Source organism: Pantherophis guttatus, chromosome 2 (assembly GCF_059756535.1).
Source record: "Pantherophis guttatus breed Tessera chromosome 2, ASM5975653v1, whole genome shotgun sequence".
NCBI lineage: Eukaryota > Metazoa > Chordata > Lepidosauria > Squamata > Colubridae > Pantherophis > Pantherophis guttatus.
In genome coordinates, this window is record NC_142064.1 from 119,286,902 (window position 1) to 119,308,153 (window position 21,252).

Genomic DNA, 21,252 nt, shown 5'->3' on the forward strand with positions numbered 1-21,252 from the left:
TCATTTGCTTGGCTTTGGCTTTAGTGCATGAGCCCAACTTCTCTGGTTGGTAAACTTTGACTTATGTGGCTTAGTGCAATAGTGTTAACGGTCCTGGCAAATTTGGGTTATTTATTTTATAGTACTTATAAACTACCCCCCCTCTCCCAAAACCAAAGGCAGCTGACAACACCAACCAAAGCAAAAGAAATGTAGTAATAACTAAATCCAATCAATGCCAAAACCAACCATCCAGAGCAAAGCTAAAACCCAAGACAGGTGCCTGCAGTCATTCAGCTGGGATCAACCGGTTTAAGAAGTTTTAGTAAAGTGGGGGCTGTATATAGCTCTGGGGGAAAATGTCATAAAGTGGGGGCTATTAGAATGGGAACTGCTTCAGGCACACTCAGGAGGGGTTGGGCTGTTGCTTAGAGGCAGCGTCTGTTCCTGGGCACTCAGGTGTAATATAGTTTGTGATGTTTTCTTAGGGTGAACAATTGTGCATCTGCCTTGGGTGGGTGAGGTGGGTGTCTGCTATTGACCAGGAACAAGTCCCAAACAGTCTGTATAATTACACAGCTATTACACTAACAGTGGTGTTTGTTGGTTGCTAGTCTTTCCAAAGGGGTGTGAAGCTATAGGGAAAGGGGAAAGGGAAATGGCCATCTTGCTACCCTACCTTCCCTTCAAAAGTTTTTGCCTAGTTAAGCAGGGGCCGATAGTGATGCCAAAGAAGTGTGGATTTCACATGATTCTAATTCCAAGCATTATTATTCTCTTTTTTTCCCCTCCTCCCCTCACCCAAGGCAATGGGTGAGGAATTAGTGCCTGTGCTTTCTATCTACCAGCGAAGCGGGCATGTCTACTCAAATTGCATAACAAACATAGTGACACCCTCCCCTCCCCCTTTTCTTTCTTGTTCTTTCCTCCCTCTTTCTGATTGCCCTGGGTCTGGGTGGCAGAGTTGAATTTCAGCCCCTGAAAGAGACTCTGATTTTAGGGGTTGCCCTTTGTCTGCTGATGCCAAATGCACAGGCTCTTTCTCAGCAAGGAAGGATGTGTCTCAGTCCTAACTCTCAGTGCCAGGCACTTGTTGGATACGCAGTTCTGGTGTTCAGCTGCCTTGTGGCTTCAAAACCCATTTGCTGCTGCATGTGAGGAATTATCAGAGGCCGCCCACCGTTTTTTGATGGTGTGGGCGTTAGTGACGTTGGGTGGTGGGTTGGGTTCGCCACTGTATCACCTGGTGCCGAGCAGAGCAGCCTGTAGAAAGGCAGCAGCACCACCAAGCACCTTCCAGGTGAAGGGAAAACCTGCTTTCCCACTCAAGGAACAGGTGTGTGCCCAGTGCCTGCAGCTGTTGTAAGTAAGGGATGCCGGTTGACATGCTGGAGTGTGTGTGTATGGGGTATGTTTGTATGTGGAAGAGAACTAAAACGGGCAAAGCTCTCGAGGGCTCTTTGAGGGGAACTTTGTGTGCCTGTGAGCTCAGTGAAGCAATTGCCATGAGCCCTAAAATTTGATGTGTCTGGAGTCAGGAAACGGAACATTCTGTGACAGGTTACCAGCTTCTGCCCCAAACAGTGTTACCTTCCCATCTGCCTATATTTACTATTGTCTCTTTTTTTTCCCCCTTAATATTCTGACTTGCTTTGACCTTCTTTCAGTCCTTTGTGTATTTTCCTGCCCTCTTACCTTAGAAGGCACTAAAAAAAAACCTATATCGCTTTTCTCCTGCTGGGTTGTGTGTTTCTCTGCCTTTTGAGACAGCATTCTTTTCCTACTCATTCATGTGGGTGAGGATGAGCCTGGAGCGGAGCGTACATGGGTGCCTTGGTGTGTTGGGCTAAGAATGGGGACTGCCTTTCTTTCCTACCCTTTTGGGTCAAAGCTCCGGGAGGCCTCGAGAATTAAGCTGACTAACCCTGAACTCCTTAAGTCAGAATCTCTCAGATTCTGGACTCTTATCACGGATGGCGCTATCTCTGCCCCCCTACTCTGAGGCAGACAAAGGGGGCATTCAGCAGCACGTAGATTGGCATAGCTCTCCCCACGCCTGCTTCCCGCTGTGGGGGCGGCTGTGCTGGGTGCCCGCCAAGGAACTGCAGCTTCTTGCTGACCTTGACACCTTTTCAAGCTCGCTCTCTTGCAAATGACGGAGGCCTCAGTTGCCACCAGGGCAGATGTAGCACAGAATCTACGGGAAGTATCTGCAGTAGCAGGAAAGGCCATGTAACTCGGGCCACCCTAGATGAAGGAGGACCTTCCCAAATCCTCTTCCATACATAGGTTGACTCCTGTTTGACTTCAAGCCCTTTCCCTCCTCTCTCCGGTAGAAATGTCCAGTCCATCTCCCTGTTTCAGCCAAATCTCCCAGATTTTTCGGCTTCCTGAAGCCAGTGATAGAAGAATCATTTGGGTTGCTTGGAAATTGTTAAATGTGGAAGGGAAGACCATGTTTTTTTTTTTTTTTATAATTTGATTTATATGCCGCCCTTCTCCGGAGACTCAGGTTGGCTTACAATGCGTTAAGCAATAGCCTTCATACTTTTGTATATTTATACAAAGTCAGCTTATTGCCCCCACAAACTGGGTCCTCATTTCACCTACCTTAGAAAGGATGGAAGGCTGAGTCAACCTTGAGCCTTGGCGAGATTCGAACCTGCAGCAATTGCAGGCAGCTGGTCTTAATAACAGGGTGCCTTAGACCACTGTACTACCAAGGCTCCTAATGTTGCTGGAGAGAGGCAGAGAAAAGGGCTGCTTCCAAGGATTAAGGGGGAAATCAGATCTGGAGTAGGTTGGATTGTTGGTGGCCTATGGTCAGACTCTCAAAGGCATGTTCAGTCAAGTCTAGACCCTTTCACGCACCCACCAACCAATGATGGATTAATGCAATCGCCTTATGCAGCAGCATGTTGTTGGCATCAAGATAGGAATCAGCAAGGCTGTGATTCCCCAGGAACCAGTACACATTCATTTTGCACGAGCTCTATTGACAATCTGTCCAAGGAATTTTAAACACTGAGGAGGCCTAGAGCTTGAGACGTCTAGCATTACTATTTCTTTGCACCCATAGAAGCCAGAGAAATTTGGAAGTCAAATTCCAAATTGAGAGGATAAGGGTGTCCCCGTCTTCTGCGTGCAGTGCTTTGGCCTGGCCTCATCTGGCTTAATCTTTTTGCTAATTGCAAAGTCTCTGGTCAATCTTGGGCTGCTGAATGAGGTTTTCTTCCACAGACTAAAAACCAAAGAACAAAATATCACCGTCATTGCCAAAGTGAAAAAGGGTCTCTCAATGCTAGCAAATCAGGCATCTCTCTATTTGCCCCCTTCCAATTGATCAACAACTCCATACAAACAAATCACAAAGGACCCTTCTGTTTTCTGTTGAGGAGCTCAACTCAACCCCATGTCCTGACCTGTCCTCTTGCTGCTCCTCACAGTCTTCCACTCAGCTGATATCCCAGCAGGCAATAACTGCTTTCTTTCTCCGAATTCCAGCAAGGGCCTTCATTCTGTGCTTCCAGACGCTGCTTTTCCCCACCCCATTCCATTTTCTCTGGGTTGTCAGTGCCATGTATCGGAGCTGTGAGCGCTCTGTGTCAATGGGATAATGGACTCTTTAGCCCCGTGTGGCTCTGTGATGGCACAGTCAAGATAGGAACAGTGGAGACTTTGATCGGGGAGGGTTATCACAGCAGCCATTGATGCAGTCTTGAAGCACCATGGCAAACTCCCTTTCCATGTCGCTGGCACCCTGTCTTATCTCGTTCCTCCTCCAGTAGGGATGCCTGTGGAGTCCTGCTGCTTGACTCTACCATGTGGGAGCTGAAATGCCTCCAGCACAGCCGGTTGGTAAGCACTGGAAGGGTATGGATGTGAAATGGTCTAGAGGGGAGATTTAAGAGGGTGATTGGGAGTCCTCTGGGGTGTAGAAATCCCTGGGTTCTATCTCTGGGACTAGTATGGGTGTATGCGGGTTGTATAGGTAAATGGTGGCTCAATGGGTAAGATGCTGAGCTTGTCAATCGAAAGGTCAGCAGTTCAGCAGTTCGAATCCCTACTGCCACATAACGGGGTGAGCTCCCATTACTTGTCCCAGCTTCTGCCAACCTAGCAGTTCGAAAGCACATAAAAAATGCAAGTAGAAAAATAGGGACCACCTTTGGTAGGAAGGTAACTGTTCCGTGTGCCTTTGCCGTTTAGTCATACCGGCCTCATGACCATGGAGACGTCTTCGGACAGCGCTGGCTCTTTGGCTTTGAAACGGAGATGAGCACCGCCCCCTAGAGTTGGGAACGACTAGCAAATATGTGCAAGGGGAACCTTTACCTTTACCTTTTATGCAGGTTGTAAATTGAAGTTGACTCTGAAAAATGCCATTTATGATGGATGATTTTTTTCCTTCTGGGTCATTACTTGAAAATAATCACTACCTGTAGTAATGCTTTGACTCAGGTGGTTCTGCTATGCAAACCCAAATATATTTGAATATTTGGAACAAGACTCCTGAATTCTTCATGGATGGATGGATGGATGGAGATGGATGGATGGATACATAAATAGATACATGGATAGTTGTGTGTGTTTGTGTGTGTGCATGTAGAGCTTCCTTTGTCTCTAGCAGCTCCACCCCTGTGTCATTGTCTTCTGTGAGTGCCACTCAAGCTTTCTCCTGGGATTTTGGAATGTTGCTACATTTATTCTCTTTGCTTCCTTCCAGCTGTTGCCAGGAGGGAAGGGGTGAGAGAAGAGTTACTATAAACTCCAGTAGTCCCTTGCTTCCTGCCCACCCCCCCTGCAGTGGGGGAAGATGAAACAGGAGAGAGAGAAAGAGAGACAGATGGCTTGATTTCCAGCCCAGATGTTGAATAAGTGGGCCCTCTTCCTTTCCATGCTTTAGTAGGCAGATGGCTCCATTTTCTGGGTAATTCAGAAGGGCAATAAGAGTATGTGTAAAATAAGGCTGGGAATTCCACTACTGGAGCGAAGAGGGAGGAAAACAAATCAGTTTCCCATTTGTGTGTTTAGACTACAGCCTGGAACAGAGGAATAATCAGAGTAGAGTCAGTGGGGAGAGGCTCCCCATCAAATGCTCCCTTCTTGACAGGATCCCTCTGTCTGGTTTGCAAAAAAAAAAAAAAAAAAAAAAACAAAACCAGGGAGACTTGGTCTGAAGTACTGTCTTTTTTGCACATTCGTGTTCCCATATTGCCACTTCGTATTGTAACTGCCTTCGTGACAAAGCTTGCCTTGCCTATCCTGGCCCCAGCTGAGGTTGTGGAACATCTGGGATTAGATTTAGTTTCCAGGGTTTTGTTTTTTTTAATCTCCCCACCCCACTCCCATTGATTTGCCTCTAGAGGCCCTTTGTCTACAAAGAAATAAGAGACAGCAAATGTTTAACTCCAATTATCACGTGCAGCAGAAGCAATCAAAGTAGAATCTGAGGTCTTCCCTGTTACTTGTTTTTCCCCTCAGTGGCTCCTCTCTGCGTCCTTTTTTGTGGCTGTGCTATGAACTCACTGAAGGAGGGAGAGCAAGGGACTCTTAATCACCTTCCCCACTGCTAGATCCCAATTGGAATCTGAAGGGTTGGGAGGGAAGTCCCATCCCTTGCTCTCCCTCCCTCTCGTTTCAGCACCTCAGTCCACCCCACTCCATGTGGACGGTGCTTAGCCAACAGAGTAAAGCTTTTGGTTTCTGGTGACAAAAAGCTTGAGGAAGGGGTGAGGGAAGGTGAGGACAGAGAATGGTGGAAAGAAAGGCAGGATCTGGGGCCTGGATGATGCAGAAGCCTTGTAGTATTTGGCCTCCACTTCAGGCAGTAAAATAACCAGATTATAGATTGCTGTAGCAGGGAACAGCTGAGTCTTTCCTTGGGAAGGTGAGGCATATGAACAGTGTGTCCCTGCTGCTGCTTCTTCTGCTTCTCCTCCTCCTCCTCCTGCTGCTGTTTGATATTGAATTGGGATTGAATTTATGCCTTTATCTGATGGTTAGTTTTAGCAGCAATGTTGTGTAGCAGGGATACAGTATTGATTTTCTAGCTGCTCCGAATGTAGTTTGCCCTAATGCATATGCTACACAATTACTCGTCTTTACAGCAACTTCATCCGGCCCACAGCTCCCCAAGTTCCCAAGGCCTACCTACTAACAGTAATCAGAATCCCAGTTCCCCTTGCAAGTATTTAGCTGACCGAGTGGAAAGAAAACTTCCTTTGTCTCTTTGAAATGTCATCAAATTGGCAGGGTGTCTCTTCGGCACAAGTTAATCTGGTTTTACCAGCCTGTTAGGGGAGGAAGGACGGGGTTGTCCACACGGACTGTTTAGAGAATTTTTGTCAGCAGGATTTCACCGCCCAGCGAGTGAGGCGCTACATGCAAAATCCTGATCTGTGATAGCTTTTGGCACACAGTACAGACCCTACTCAGGAAGGGGGGGGGAATCTGGAGGAGGCATTATTCCTGAGGCAAAAAAAAAAAAAAAAAAAGGATCCACTTGGGATTAACTTCAGTCTGTCTAGTCTGGTGATTCCCGAGTGACATGCTGAGCCACAATTAAATACGGTTGGAAGATTGGCGAGTTGCAAGATGCAGACGCACTTAAAAATGACAAAGGCATCCTCAGGGTTAGCAAGGGGAGTCAGAATGACACAAGGAGTGTTGTGGTGTCTTGGGGCAAGCCCTGTTCTTCCTCTGTGTGCATCACGCACATGCTCCAAAGGGCGGAGTTTATGGTGTGACGTTGCAGTGCTGCTTTTGTCGGTGAAGGAGACTCCCCTGAAAGGGGCCTGCAGTTTCTGCGATCAAATGAGATTGACTGTTGGGTCTCTGCTAGATTTTCTGGAACAGGCTCATTCCACCCTCATTTCTAAATTAGGATGGTCCGTTATGTGGGTAGGACAGGCTTACAACTTAATCATCTCCACACTGAGAAGGCTGCTGGTTGTGTGCCTGTGTGAGTCAATGCTTGTATGTACCTCAGCAAATAAGAAAATTGTTTTAATAACAACACAGGAACACAACAGAGAAAGAAATCCACTTCTATGCGATGAGTAATGTTTATCACAGTAGAGTGGGAATAGAGCATATGACTAGATTACCACAACACACTAGAGTTTGATTATTAAAGTAATCAATGTTCTAAGTTTGGACTACATACAACCATAAACCAACTAATCTAGCTAAAGAATAACCAAGTTAACTGACCTGGTTGAACTTGGGCAAACACAGCTGGACTTGAACTATTTAATTTTAAAATAAGCGATTGGAGTGCAGCAAAAGTGTCCACAGGGTCAGCAACTGGTTTATGTTGTTAATTTTGGTCTCTGAATATTGAATCTGGATCTTGAAAGTATAGATGGCTTGTACTTGGAGATTTCTTTCTCCCCTTTCATGAGTCTGGTACATAATTGTTGCACCCCGAGCTGGTTGCAGAGATGTGATAGATTAGTTGAGGACATGCAAACTGCTTTGATTTATTAAAGGATTGTGGTTTCTCAGTCAGCCTTTCCCCTTTTCTGATTTTTTAAAATGCCCATTTGGTGGCCGATTTGATAGTTGTGGTGAGAGAGAGAGAAAAATGAATCATAGCCTGTAGTACTTTGGTCCTCTATGACCAAGTATAAAACTATTTATTCACTCGTGAATCTGCTACTGTGCCTTTTTGCCTTTTTGCTGCAGATGGAGCTTTTTAGGTGGCAAGTAGCTTTTGATAATCAGACTGAAGTGGAGCATATGCATTTGGAATGAACCTGGACCAGTTACTTGTAGAGATGAGAGGAGGAATAGTGGCACCATGTGGGCATCCTTTGTGTCTTCCTACTTCTTGGAAGCCAAGCTCTCGTAGGATCTGTGAATGAATGCTTTGGGAAAGTGCCAGTGGTCCTCCAGGGTCAGATTAGAACTGTCCTGATCTCTTTGGACCTACTGGCTGTAGATTATGGGAACTGAAATGGAGTACAACTGAAGCACCCAAGGATTGGGAAGGCTGGTTCAGGATGTTTGTGTTAATTGTTGCTCATTCCTTTTCTCCTTCTGTCTAGGATTTGGCCATGGTCCTAGGCCGCCTGTTGCTGCTCCTAATGGTTACACTGATGCTCCTGCTGCCCTTGTACCCAGCTGCTCAACCCTCTTCCTATCCATTATTCGTGGTTCCCAATGGTACATTCAATCATTTGGCTCAAGCCCAGAGCACAGGGGGACTGTATGTGGGAGCCGTCAATGCCTTGTATCAGCTGGACTCCGAGCTGAGGCTTCTAGGACATGCCCGCACAGGGCCAAACCAAGACAGTCCTGAGTGTCTCCCTTTCCGTGATGTTCGTGAGTGTCCGCAGGCCCAACTGATGGACAACTCCAACAAGCTCCTCTTACCGAATGAGCGTGCTGGTGAGCTAGTGGTGTGTGGGCAGCTGTTCCAGGGAGTATGTGAGAAGCGAGCTCTGACGGATATCACCAAAGTGTTGTACCATCCTGAGGATCCAGGAGACAACCAGTTTGTGGCAGCCAATGAGCCAAAGGTTTCAACAGTTGGTTTGGTGGGGGAACACAATGGCCGGGACTTGCTCTTTGTGGGTCGCGGACTGACTGCAAAGCTCTCTGGAGGGATCCCGCCATTTACCATCCGCCAGTTGGAAGGACCACAGGCCTTCTCCAATGAAGGAATGGGGAAACTGGTTGTGGGTGATTTCTCAGACTACAACAACAGCTACGTCGGTGCCTTTGCTTCTGATGGCTATGTCTACTTCTTGTTCTTTCGGCGTGGAGCAAAGGCACAGATGGAATATCGTACCTACCTCTCCCGGACCTGCGTAGATGACACCAACCTCTATTCCTACGTGGAGCTGCCTCTCGAATGCCAACATAGTCAAGGGCAAGCTTACAACCTGGCTCAGGCTATGCATCTAGCACCTGGTTTTGCTGGAAAAGACAAAACCCTCTTTGTAGTTTTAGCTGCTGGGCAGGGCTCCACTGCAGTTCCAACTGGGCGGACTGCACTGTGTTCCTACAGCTTGAATGCAATTAATGCAGCGATGGAGAAGACGCGACAGCTGTGCTACACCACATCTGGAATAGGTGACAACAATGAAGAGGAGGCTGCCATTGAATACGGAGTGACCTCTCGTTGCAGCTCTTTATCCAAAGTGAGTGACAGGACAAGAATAACTCTACTGTTTAGGGGTAGAACAGTGTTACTCAACCTTGGCCGCTGGACGATGTGTGGACTTCAACTCCCAGAATTCCCCAGCCAGCTGGCTGGGGAATTCTGGGAGTTGAAGTCCACACATCGTCCAGCGGCCAAGGTTGAGAAACACTGGGGTAGAGGATCAGTTGCTCCACCCCAAGGTGGCTGTCTTCCAACCTTTTCGTTTTTCATGTTATTCATTTCCAGGAGTCCCCAGAGATTTACCCCTGTGGGGATGAACACACGCCTAGCCCCATTGCCAGCCGGAAGCCATTGGTGGCTGAGGCACTCCTGACTACTGTGCCAAGATTGACAGCTGTGGCTGCCATGGTAGAAACAGGCCATACCATTGCCTTCCTGGGAGATGGTGTTGGGCAGCTGCATAAGGTGGGTGTAATAATGGTAATTTCAGCTATGTTCTTCCTTTTCCAGCCTGGTTCCTCCAGATCTATGGGAAAATAACTTTCATGGTTTGTCCAATATATCTGAAGGACGAAGGATAAGGAAGGCTATTAAAATTTAGGAGGAGGTGATGTTGGAGTAGAGAAGCTGGAGCAGTGGGAATTGCATCTCCACTTCCAATTCATTCACTGGCAAATCACTGTTTCCAGAAGTGGGGGATACTACAGAGTGGTTCAGTTTTTGGGACAAGGTGCTTACCTAATATTTAAAAGCTATGTATGAATTTTTATTCTCTTTTAATTCTTGCAGTAAGTGCCATGTCATGCATGGTAAGGTAATATATACAGCTATTTTTTCTGAGCTGGTGCCCTCCAGATGTATTAGATTACAATTTCCGTCATTCTGGACTGAAAGGCACCAGTGTCAAGAAGAGGGGATGAAAATTTATTCCCAGATAGGACTTCATTTCACTAGCTTGGGTTCCTAACATTGTTGGCCAGATTGTTGCAGAAATAGCTTTTGACTCATGTTCTTATTTATTCCAAACCATTCTGGCTTTCAAGCACCAGTACACATTGGTGTATTTCTTAGACTGGCAAATGTGTGTAAATAATTATTTAGTAGAAATAATTATTCTACTAAATCTACTAGGGTGCAGTTGCTAAGTTTCATAATTCAGGATTAGTCACGTGATCATTATACAGAGTTGTTTCTCTACCTTCTTCAAGTAACAAGATGTATGGAATGAATATGACTGTAGATGAGGGGTTTTTAAATGGAGAATTCCATGTTTGTGATATTTTAAAGTCAGATGGAGGCACATTAGGAAATCCAATATATCAAGGACAAGATGCAGCATCCTTCAGGGTTTCTTTGGTTCTTCGCATTGGTTAGAGAAGTAAACCTGTAGTGCTTAACTAAATCCACATAGACAACAAATTCAATTACAACGCCTTTGCTGCCTGCAGAATTCAGTTTTTCTGAATGAGAAATGAGGCTTATTTTGAAACAAAGCTGAACTTTCCGTTTTAGGTATCACAAGGATTGCTTGGTCAGGAATGTTTTCCCTCCCTCTGTGACTCAACTTTCTGTAAATTAATGACCAATAACGTCTTCTACATGCAAGGTTGATTTGGCTCAGCCGCTTGTGGAGCAAGATTTGGCCTGATTCGTTTTAATTGTATGTTTCAAAATATTTTAAATTGCAAGTTTCATGTGTACTGTGCCAGCACTTTATTTGAAGGCAGACAGTCTCTCCTTTTCAAACTGGGCCTGAAATTTATGACTGAGCTGCAATTAAGACTATTGTGCTGCTATGTTAGCAAGGTGGTTTACATTTGTAGTACTTGCACTGAGATGTACTCCCTTCTACCAGCATTAACATCATCCATCTATTTGTGGAGTGCAACTATGCTGTACTTGCAAAGCATGCTGGGAGCTACACTCCCCAAAGTTTGGATAGAGTCAGAACAAAGAAGTGTACGGAGAGAATCCTAGAGAAATGGATGAATCTGATTTGCTCCCGTGTATGTGATACTTTTCCCTTTCATTTTTTTTTTTAAATCTTTTGTCAGCAATTTTAGAGAAGCTCTGTAGTTAGGGATTAGGGCGTATAAATTGTGTACACTGCAGCAAGTCATGTTTTATAATAACAACAGCTAAAGTTATTTATCTACCATTCATTAATGATACTGCTGATTTCTGAAAGGGTAATCCTAATGCTAATTTTCAGTTCTACTTTTTTGCTCAGAATAAATGATTAAGTTCAGGATTCTTTATTTTAAATTGATTTTTTTGATTTTATATACATTAATTCTAACTTTTAGGAAAACGTAATAGACCCAAATTGGAGAGATTTTGCATAAAACTTGCAAATATTATCTAACCAGCCCTGGAAATGGATACCCCTCAGAGCCATTCCTTTTCCTCCCCCTTACAGGGACCTGGGTCTTTGCTTCCATGGCCTTCTCATGTAGGGATTCTTTCTCTAGGAAAAGGAAGGTCCTTCATGTATGTGATCTTGTGCTTTGTGCTCATGGCAAATGAGTGCCAGAGGTATTTCCTGCTGCCCCACTTATTTTTCCTTTTTTCAAGTTGAATACCTCATAATTTTGCACAGCAGGGACAAATCCTTGTTTTTCTAAGAATGATCTTTGCCAAGCCTTTGCTCATCCAGAGTTGTTTATCTGGTGTGGCTCCTGGCTTGAAGTGGGAGTTACTCTAGTCTTACTAGAAGTGGATACCCACGCAACTTTATCAAAAAGTCCCTGACCACTCAACCCAATACCGCACCAACCAACCAACCAACCAACACAAACCCTAAAAAGAATTACACTGCCATACATCAAGAGTATCTCAGAAACCACAAATAGATTACTACAACCACATGGAATCAGCTAGCACATAAGCCAACTAAAGCCCTTCAAAACATCCTAAACAAATCAAAAGACCCAGCAACCCCAGAAGAAAAAACAGGAGTCATCTACAATATAATGTAATAACAGTAACAACCACTACCGGTATATAGGACAAGCAGGCAGAAGACTGGCAGGACGCATCCACGAACACCAACAGGCAGTCAGAAGACATGACGAAAATTCTTTAATTTCACAACATATAGACAGATTTAACCATAGTTTCAATTGGGAAGATGTGTCAATCCTAGACCAGGCCAAGTCCAAAGATGCCAGGGAATTTCTAGAAGGCTGGCACTCTGACAAATCAGCCATCAATAGACACATAGACATTAGCAACATCTATAGACTATGCACGGGACGCGATGGCAAAGTGGCTAAGACGCTGAGCTTGTTGATCGAAAGGTCGGCAGTTCAGCGGTTCGAATCCCTTGTTCCGTGTAACGGGGTGAGCTCCCATTACTTGTCCCAGCTTCTGCCAACCTAGCAGTTCAAAAGCACATAAAAAATGCAAGTAGAAAAATAGGGGCCACCTTTGGTGGGAAGGTAACAGCATTCCGTGCACCTTCGGCGTTTAGTCATGCCAGCCACATGACCATGGAGACGTCTTCGGACAGTGCTGGCTCTTCGGCTTTGAAACGGAGATGAGCACCGCCCCCTAGAGTCAGGAACGACTAGCACATATATGCGAGGGGAATCTTATAGACAGTGCAAAAGATAGTCAACCAGCCCAAAAGAGGAAAAGACCCCAGCGCTGCTCCACCAGTAATCAGCACTCAGATCAGCATAGATTAACTCCAAGGTTAACTTTAGACCAACAATCAGGTAAACAATACCCCAATCAAGAAACTGCCAAAGAGTCATCAGTAAACAGCACAACCAAAGAATCTCTTAAAACTTCCCCCACCCACACAGACAGGCAAGACACCAGAATATAAAATGACAACAAACCCCACTCCTTACCAGCACGGATTATGTTCCCTAGTTAGGGTAATGAAACGTCTTCAAGAAAACAAGCTAGCTCAGAGAGCACCAAGGACCCTTCATTTCAACCCTGAACTACAAATATTCTCCTTTATTAGTACTCTTGTCATTCTGGAGGTCCTTAGTGTTTCCTATAGGTTAGGCTCTCAAGAAGTCAGCATAAGGCAGCCTTCTTTCATATTAGGAAAGATTCATGTGATTATAATTCTTCTTCCAAAGAGAGTGCAGATTCTTCATTAAGAATCTCAAACATTATGGGAGCCACTTCTTTAACATTCTTTTGAACTACTGATACCTCTGACTTGGGTTGATTTTCCTGGTATCTCTGTTTATCTCTGTTGTTATTTCTGATTGGAATGACCTATTGGGAAATCAGTGTTTTGCTCCGCGCTTACTCTGTTTCATTGGCTTGGGATACTGGGTCTGTGCATTCTTTTCCAATAATCTTCTTAAGCACTTCTCTTCTTTTGTTATTCAAACCACTGCAAAGCTGCTTTACTGGAAGGCTTCTCTGGAAGATTGACAGACTGGGGGGGGGGGAGGTGTTCAGCAATCAGCCAATTTAACACCAAAGCACATTTACTAAAGCCACAGAGCTGTCCCTGGCCCTCAAAGCTTGGGTGCAATCCTAAAAAGAAAACTCTCCAAACTGTAATTATTTAATGTTAATTGATCTAAATTGATCTACAGAGCCGAGGTGGTGCAGTGGTTAGGGTGCAGTACTGCATCTACTTCAGCTGACTGCTAGTTCAGCAGATTAGTGGATCAAATCTCACCAGCTCAACGTTGACTCAGCCTTCCATCCTTTCGAGGTGGGTAAAATGAGGACCCAGATTGTTGGGGGCAATATGCTATTTAGTATACTGTCTTTGGTGTAAGCCGCCCAGAGTCCTTGGAGAGTGGGCGGCATAGAAATATGAATAATAATAATAATAATAATAATAATAATAATAATAATAATAATAATTGGAGCCCTCGGAGCAATACCCAAAGGGCTACCCCGCTATTTAGAAATTCTAAATTTGCCGGACTTGAACATTTTGAGTCTACAAAAAACCACCTTACTCGGAACAGCTTACATCCTCCGACGATACCTTAACAGTTCCTAGGTCCTTGGTTAGGACTCGAGCTGCTGAGCTATTAACCAGCCTCAAAGGCTGTGAATCTCACTAAAGATTAAATAATAATAATAATAATAATAATAATAATAATAATAATAATAATTAATAATAAATAATTGGGGGTCTGCAAACAGATTTAACTCCTTAAATCTGCAAACTTGGCAACTTTAAGACTTGTAGACTTCAACTCCCAGGATTCCTCAGGAGGAATTCTGGGAGTTGACGTCCACAACTCTTAAAGTTGCCAAGCTTGCAGACCCCAGATATAAATGAAACACATGTAATTTTGCTCTTGAATCTACCCATTTCTTATGGAATCTTGGCTTTTGAAAGCGCAGTGGGACCTTGGGAGTAGAAAAAGTTGTGTAGCCCTAATTGAGTTTGTCTTTGATAGAGAAGGAAGCCCACTGCTCCAGGCCTCCACATCATAGGCACACTGCTTTTCAACACTACCATTGGTATTAGCAAAAAGAAACATTCCTTGAACAGGCTGGGAATGCAATGCACTCTTTAAAAAAAATGTAGAGGTGATGCTCCAGCAACCTGAGAGCTGCCAGACATTTCATCCTTCCAGCCAATTCACAATCTACTATTTGTTTTTCAACCCAGACCTGGCAGGCTTCCTCCCCATGGGCCTGCCTCTTCTCACATTGTGGATTGCAGGAAAGCCCAGATTTGCTTATGAGGTGACATACCCCAAGGCCTTTCCCCCAGGCATCTGAACAAAAGTGGTTTTCTTCTCATGTTTGACCCTCAGAGCTGCCCCGAAGGTGGGTTAGATTGAGAGATAATGGCAGGCCCCAGGGGACCAAGATAGTGTCAAGGTGGTGAGAATTTTACATTTTTTTTTCTCCACTTTTCTCAGCTGTCTGTCTGGGCAAGACTAATTTTGCCAGAAGTCTTAGCTCAATGGCACAGAGTTGGGCAGCGTCTCTAAATAAAAAATGGGAGGTAGAGCTTCAGGCCATCAAACTCATCTCTGCTGTATGCCCCTAGGCCCATGCCTTCATTCAAAAAGGGAACTGTATTTAGCTTGCAAAAATCTAAATAACCATTGGTGCCAAGAAAAGCTATAGCAAACTGGAAAGATTAGAGGAAGCAAGTGAGAGAAAGCTATCTTAGAAAGCTACCATTGCTCCTGAGCCAGGTGATAATCCAACAATACCATTATCAACCTCCCCAGAATTGAGATTGGCTATAATAATAGAAACTTTGAATTGTGCGTAATCCTGTACCTCTCCTTCCTCCTTATTATTCAGTGAATTGGGGAAATGTCTGTTTGAGTTGTTTTCAAATGTTATCAGAAAGTTCTGGACATAAAATGTTCCAGCCCCTTTTGCCTAAAATCTAAGTAATGGTTCCTGCATATTTCAAAGTCAAGTTTATCTTCCTTACTCTCTTCAGGGAAAACTCCTCTACTGTTCTGTCTTGCAACAGGAAAGTTTCTCCCACCTACTTTCAACTATCACTGTGGAGTGGGGTCGGTATCTGAACTCTCTTGCTATTGGAGTCCCATTTGAAAGGTTTATCTTGAACCCCCAGGGAGTTGTACTCATGCCTTCCTCTTAACTGACCACTTGCATAGAACTTTTGAAATGATTCTGAGAGCCCACTTTAGAGCAATTTTTATGTACCAAGAGGAGTATTGGTCCTGGACATACTGGTCTTGGTCTATTCCAGACTTCCCCAACTTAGTTTTTTTCCCCTTGGATGGTTGGACTCTTGAGTTTGACTCTTGATGATGTTCTGATATTTTTTTCCAAGCTAATAGATGATTATTTCTATTGTCTATATTGCTATGCCTTGGTTTCTCATAGGCTCAATTCAGCTTTGTCTCCCCGTGTTCCTTTTTGGTCTACGTTTTTTCTTTCTTATATACTTTATGGCAGGGGTCTCTAATTGTGGCAACTTTAAGCCTGATGGACTTCAACTCCCAGAATTTTTGTTTTTTATTTGATTTATATGCCGCCCTTCTCTGGAGACTCAGGGCGGCTTACAATGCGTTAAGCAATAGCCTTCATATTTTTGTATATTTATACAAAGTCAGCTTATTGCCCCCACAGTCTGGGTCCTCATTTTACCTATCTTAGAAAGGATGGAAGGCTGAGTCAACCTTGAGCCTGGTGAGATTTGAACTTGCAGTAATTGCAGGCAGCTGATGTTAATAACAGTGCTTTAGTCTGCCACGCCACCAGGGCTCTAATTCTGGGAGTTGAAGTCAGCCAGGCTTAAAGTTGCCAAGGTTGGAGACCCCTGCTCTACGGTGGTTCTCTCTTCTTAAGATTGACTTTCAGGGAGAGGAGTGCTCCAATCAAATACCAGTTTGATTCTTTTCTGCCCTTTCATTTTAGCTTTTTGGGGGTAGAAAAAGAAGTAGTGAGAAAATACAGGAATCCTGTGAGTGGCAAGATAATGCCATATCTGAGTGAGGTGGAGGGATTGCACAATAAAAATCTCATCTGGAATTACCCATGGCTACTTTTTTTAAAACTCTCCATTGTTTGACTGCTTATCTCAATTTGCTTTCTTTATTTGCTTTTTAAAATCCTTTCTGCCCTACATAAATTGAATTACTCACTCCTCATCTTTCTTCTTCCCCTTGGTGCCTCTTTTCTTTGGAACTTACCCCCAACATGCATTTTTCACAAATACTTAGTACCTGTAGAGGAGAAATGTGTCTTTTTCTGAATGCTTAATCTCTGCCTCCTTTCTTTACCTTATTTTAGGACATCCCTCCTCCCAGTAATTTTGCCTGTATTTTTTTTTTATTGCAACCACACGAAAGGCTGTATCTATTTGAAACTGATTTGTTTTAAAGTGCCTAATTGTGAATAAATATTTTAAATAGAAAAATATTACTTCTCTAGGCTGGTTTTACCACTCTTATTTGTGATTTTGCAAAATAATTAATTCATATTCAGATATATATGAAAACCTGATTGCTTTCTTTAGGTACTAAATCTGGGAAAGTTTTTTAAATGCTTAAGTATGTATTTTAATGCATAAGTATGCATAATTCTGGTTAGAGGCTGAACCAGAAATACATAGATCCAATCTTGGTGTTGTTAAATCCCAAGATATTTCACCCTTCCTCCTACTTGTCCAGAGCATGGTATATATGGGGTTTATTTTTATCCTGTTTTATCCTTAAAGTTTGAAGTAGATTTATGCTGGGAAAGGATGGCTAAGCTGCTTATGTGTTATAAATAAATGTGTTTGGGTTGGTTCTGGGTAAGCATGTTTAATTCAGCTAATTGTGGTTTTGTAAAAAGCGGTTCGGGGCTTAACATATTAAAGGCACCCAGGTTGATTCAGTAAATCACGTCTTAGCATAAAGAGATCTTCATGACTTAGATAGGAAGTGAACTGGTGGCTCTCTTAGGCTGAAACTACCAGAGTTAGTCCAGAATCTAGTATAGTAAAGCTTTTAACAGGGCTCACCTCAAAGTGAGCATGTATAGAGTTGAAGAATTAGTTAACTTGTTTGTTTGTTTGTTTGTTTGTTTGTTTGTTCAATTTATATGCCGTCTTTCTCCGAAGACTCAGGGCGGCTTCATAGTAATTTTGATTGTTAGCTTCCAAACGTAATAATGTTTTCTCTTTACTTGCAAAGGCTTGTTAAAATGTATGAGAGAAAACTATTGGGCACTTAAATATGACAGTGAAGCCTTTTTCAAATGAACTAATTTGGAAGAGGTATGCCTGTTATTCCCAATGTCCCCTATGTTGCTTTTGAGAATGAGGTTTGTTTTGTTTCTCAGATTTTTATCCTGCCTTTATTACTTTATAGGTAACTCAAGGTGTTGAACATACATAATGCTCCTTCCTCCTTCAGTTTTCTCCACAACAACAATCTTGTGAAGTGGGTTGGCTTGAGTGTGAGTGATTGGCCCAAAGTCACCCAGCTGGCTTTCATGCCTAAAGTGGGATTAGAACTCACCATTTCCTAGCCAGCATCTTAACCACTACATCATACTGTCTCTGTCTCTCTCTCTCCCTCCCTCTCTCTCTCTCTCTTCCTCTCCTCTCTCCCTCCCTCTCTCTCTTCCTCTCTCTCTCTCTCTCTCTCTCTCTCTGTGTGTGCAGTTACTTAAGAGATCACTCCTTTTAAACCCAGTAACATTACAGGATGAGAGAGTGCTTGAGGCATAAACATGCCTAGCTCCACAAACACACCAGTTTATGCACACAGCTCTTATCTGGCCAGGCTTTCCCACACAAAGGCCTACCTTGCATTGATGTGTTCCTCATTGCTGCTGCCGCCTTCCTGCCTGCTCATAAAGCACTTTGTAAATTTATGGCTGAGATTGCTGTCGATAGAAAACTGAGTGGGAAAGATTGCCAATGGCTACCCTAGCAGTTTTTTGCTTGGGAAAAAAAAATCCCTCAGAATAATATCTCCCAGCACTCCATTTCAGAATAAGTGAAACTTTGATTTAACAGACCTCCCCACACCCTCATTTAGAAAAGGTTGGTTACAATGGACCAAGTTTCCATCCAGACCCCTCCCCCTTCAAATAATGGCTAAATCTATTGCATCTAGAGTAGTTTAGAGAAGGCAAGTTAAATGATCTTAATTTTACGACCTTCATGAAAAATGTATACGATTTCTGTGATGATTTGCAATTGATGCCTATTAAATCATTTACATCAATTATGTAAATTCAGGATATGACAGAACTTACATTATTTGCAGAATGACATCATGATACAGATGAGATAAATCACCAGAATAACATGCTTTCACATTTAACGGACATTTGGGAATAACAGACATACCTCCTCCCAATTAAAACAAGGCTTCATTTAATATTTAAATGCCCAGTACTTTTCTCTCATACATTTTAACATGTCTTTGCAAGTAAAAAGAAAATATTGTCATGTTTGATAGGCTTGGAAGCTAACAATCAAGAATAACTCTTCTTGGCAGACACCTTAAAGGCATGTTGGACACCAAATCCCATAAGTGTTGGCCAGAGATGGAGGTCCATCTATCCCAGTGATGGCTAACCTTTTTTTCCTTGGGTGCCAAAAGCGTGCACATGTGTGTGAAAGTGCATGCACGTGTGCCCACACCCATAATGCAATGCCCCCTGCGCACTCCGCCCCCTGTGCATGCTCACACAACTTCCCTGCGCTGCCCCGCCCCTCTGCGCATGTACATGAGACCCCCCTGTACTATCCCACCCACCCCCCACGCATGCACACGCCCCCCCTGCACCCCATTTTGGGCCTAGCAGGACTACCTTAAGCCTTTTTTATATTTTTATGGATTTCCCAAGAGCACTGTGTCTTTGAATCACATGTCCAAAATACAATACTGTGTCCCTGATCATTTGTGTTTTGAGTGAAAATTCTGATTGAACTGATCTATGAACCAACAGAAATTATTGAAATTGAAAATTATACAACATCAGCATTTATCAACTTCTTTTTTTTCCCCTAATCCTAGCCTTTCTGATGTTTAAGACTCTATTTCCGAGTTGTTTGTCACTAAAATTTGACCAGTGGTTTGCTAGTGAGATTTGATGGATAGGATGACAGGACTCTTGGAGATATACCAAAGCCTTGAAGTATATGAATAGACAGGACTTGAACTGCTTCACTTGTTTTCTTTTTTAATTTCTATGAGGGTGTCTTAACTTTCATTTTATATTCCTTTAAGGGCTGAGCTCTTTCAGGGAAATGTCTTGCACGTACAAAATTTTATTCCACCAAAGTATAAAGTGAAAACGCTTCAAATTGCCCTGCTTGTCTTAATACATTGCTCAAAAAAATAAAGGGAACACAAGCAGAAGACATCCGAGATCTGAATGAATGAAATAGCCTTATTAAATACTTAGTTCTTTACATGTAGTAGTTTATACACTGCTCAAACAACTAAAGGGAACACAAAGCTACTGTATGTAACGAACAAAGTATTTAATAAGGCTAGTTCATTCATTCAGATCTCGGATGTTTTCTGCTTGTGTTCCCTTTATTTTTTTGAGCAGTGTATAAGGTGTTATGAGATGCATTAATGTCAGCAAGGCAAGGGGTCAAAAAAAAAGTACTGATTGGGGGGCCACAGCTGTGCAATCAAAGCCCCTTCTCTTTTGCATGTGGGTTGACATCAGATGTACACAGACACAGACGAAATGGGGGGGCGAGGGGCTTTGATTGTGTTGCCAAATGATTGTCTTTTTAAAAAAAAACTCTACTCTGCAAAGCTAGTTTATAACCCAAAAACTGGATCTTAGGTGTCAACCAAATATTTCTCTTCACAACTAACAAAACAAACAAGAAACAGGAAAAGGTTGCATGTCTTGGGGCGGAGAAATGGAGCTTCTGTTGTTCACTTCAGTATATCAATTCATGCTGTTTTTCAGATATCACCAGAATGGGCTGGTCCTACTGCATGTTTGAGGTGCAGTGGCTGCTTCAGGCATCACTTGTTGGGGTGTTATTCAGGGACAGCAAACTGATCATTATTTAGTTTTGCTCACCGTGGGAGAGTGTCTTCATTTAGATCTTTAGCCTTAATTTCTCAGCTTCTTCTTGATGTCTCTTTCAGCTGGAAGGGAAGTCTTAAAAACCAGGCCAGTTTAGATAAAAGAAGCACCTGTGTACATCTATACATTTCATAATTAATTTTTCCAAGCAGTTTCAGAATGCTTTAGCACATATGGTTTTTATTTGTTTTACAGAGTTTTCCCACTGACCACTCAGTTTAGAGTGGCGTACATCATAAATGTAAATCATCAACCCTCCTCACTGTAACCTGCCCAACAACTCCTTATTTTAAAGGCCATTGGTCCATTTTACAGAACTGCCTTTCCCAGAGTGCCTATTCAAGTTGTGCCAGAACCATCCCATCATTTGTAAACCGCACTGAGAGCGACCAGTAGAGAAAAGCAATTCCAGGAAATCGCAGAACATCACAGCTATTGCTACACACCTTCAAATTACACCTGGAAAATCTTTAGTTTTAAATGGAATTTAAAATAGCTACTAAAAAGAAGTGCAGACTAAAGTGCAGTTATATGTCCCTTGAAAACAAGTCTGTCCTCCTCCTAGCCCACCATAATACATATTTACAGAACCTCTAATCCTGATTTAGGCCCAAAGTCAGCTGCGTGACCTTGGGCCAGTCCTCTCTTTCTCAGCCCTAGGAAGCAGGCAA

General features: G+C 43.3%; 1 protein-coding gene across 4 annotated transcripts in view; it reads left to right on the forward strand.

Annotated features, from left to right (window-relative positions):
• The window catches only part of PLXNB3 (plexin B3), a 65,263-nt gene that overhangs the window by 2,247 nt on the left and 41,764 nt on the right, over positions 1 to 21,252 (forward strand). Inside the window, exons 2-4 of one of the 4 annotated variants that reach the window (XM_034434152.3) lie at positions 3,768 to 3,837; positions 8,031 to 9,128; positions 9,377 to 9,556. In XM_034434152.3, coding sequence (XP_034290043.2) covers positions 3,802 to 3,837; positions 8,031 to 9,128; positions 9,377 to 9,556 — 1,314 coding nt within the window. In that variant the 5' untranslated portion in view covers positions 3,768 to 3,801. Of the gene's footprint in view, positions 1 to 1,189; positions 1,342 to 3,764; positions 3,838 to 8,030; positions 9,129 to 9,376; positions 9,557 to 21,252 lie in introns of those variants that run through there. The other 3 variants (XM_034434151.3, XM_034434154.3, XM_034434153.3) reach the window with 3 other exon arrangements.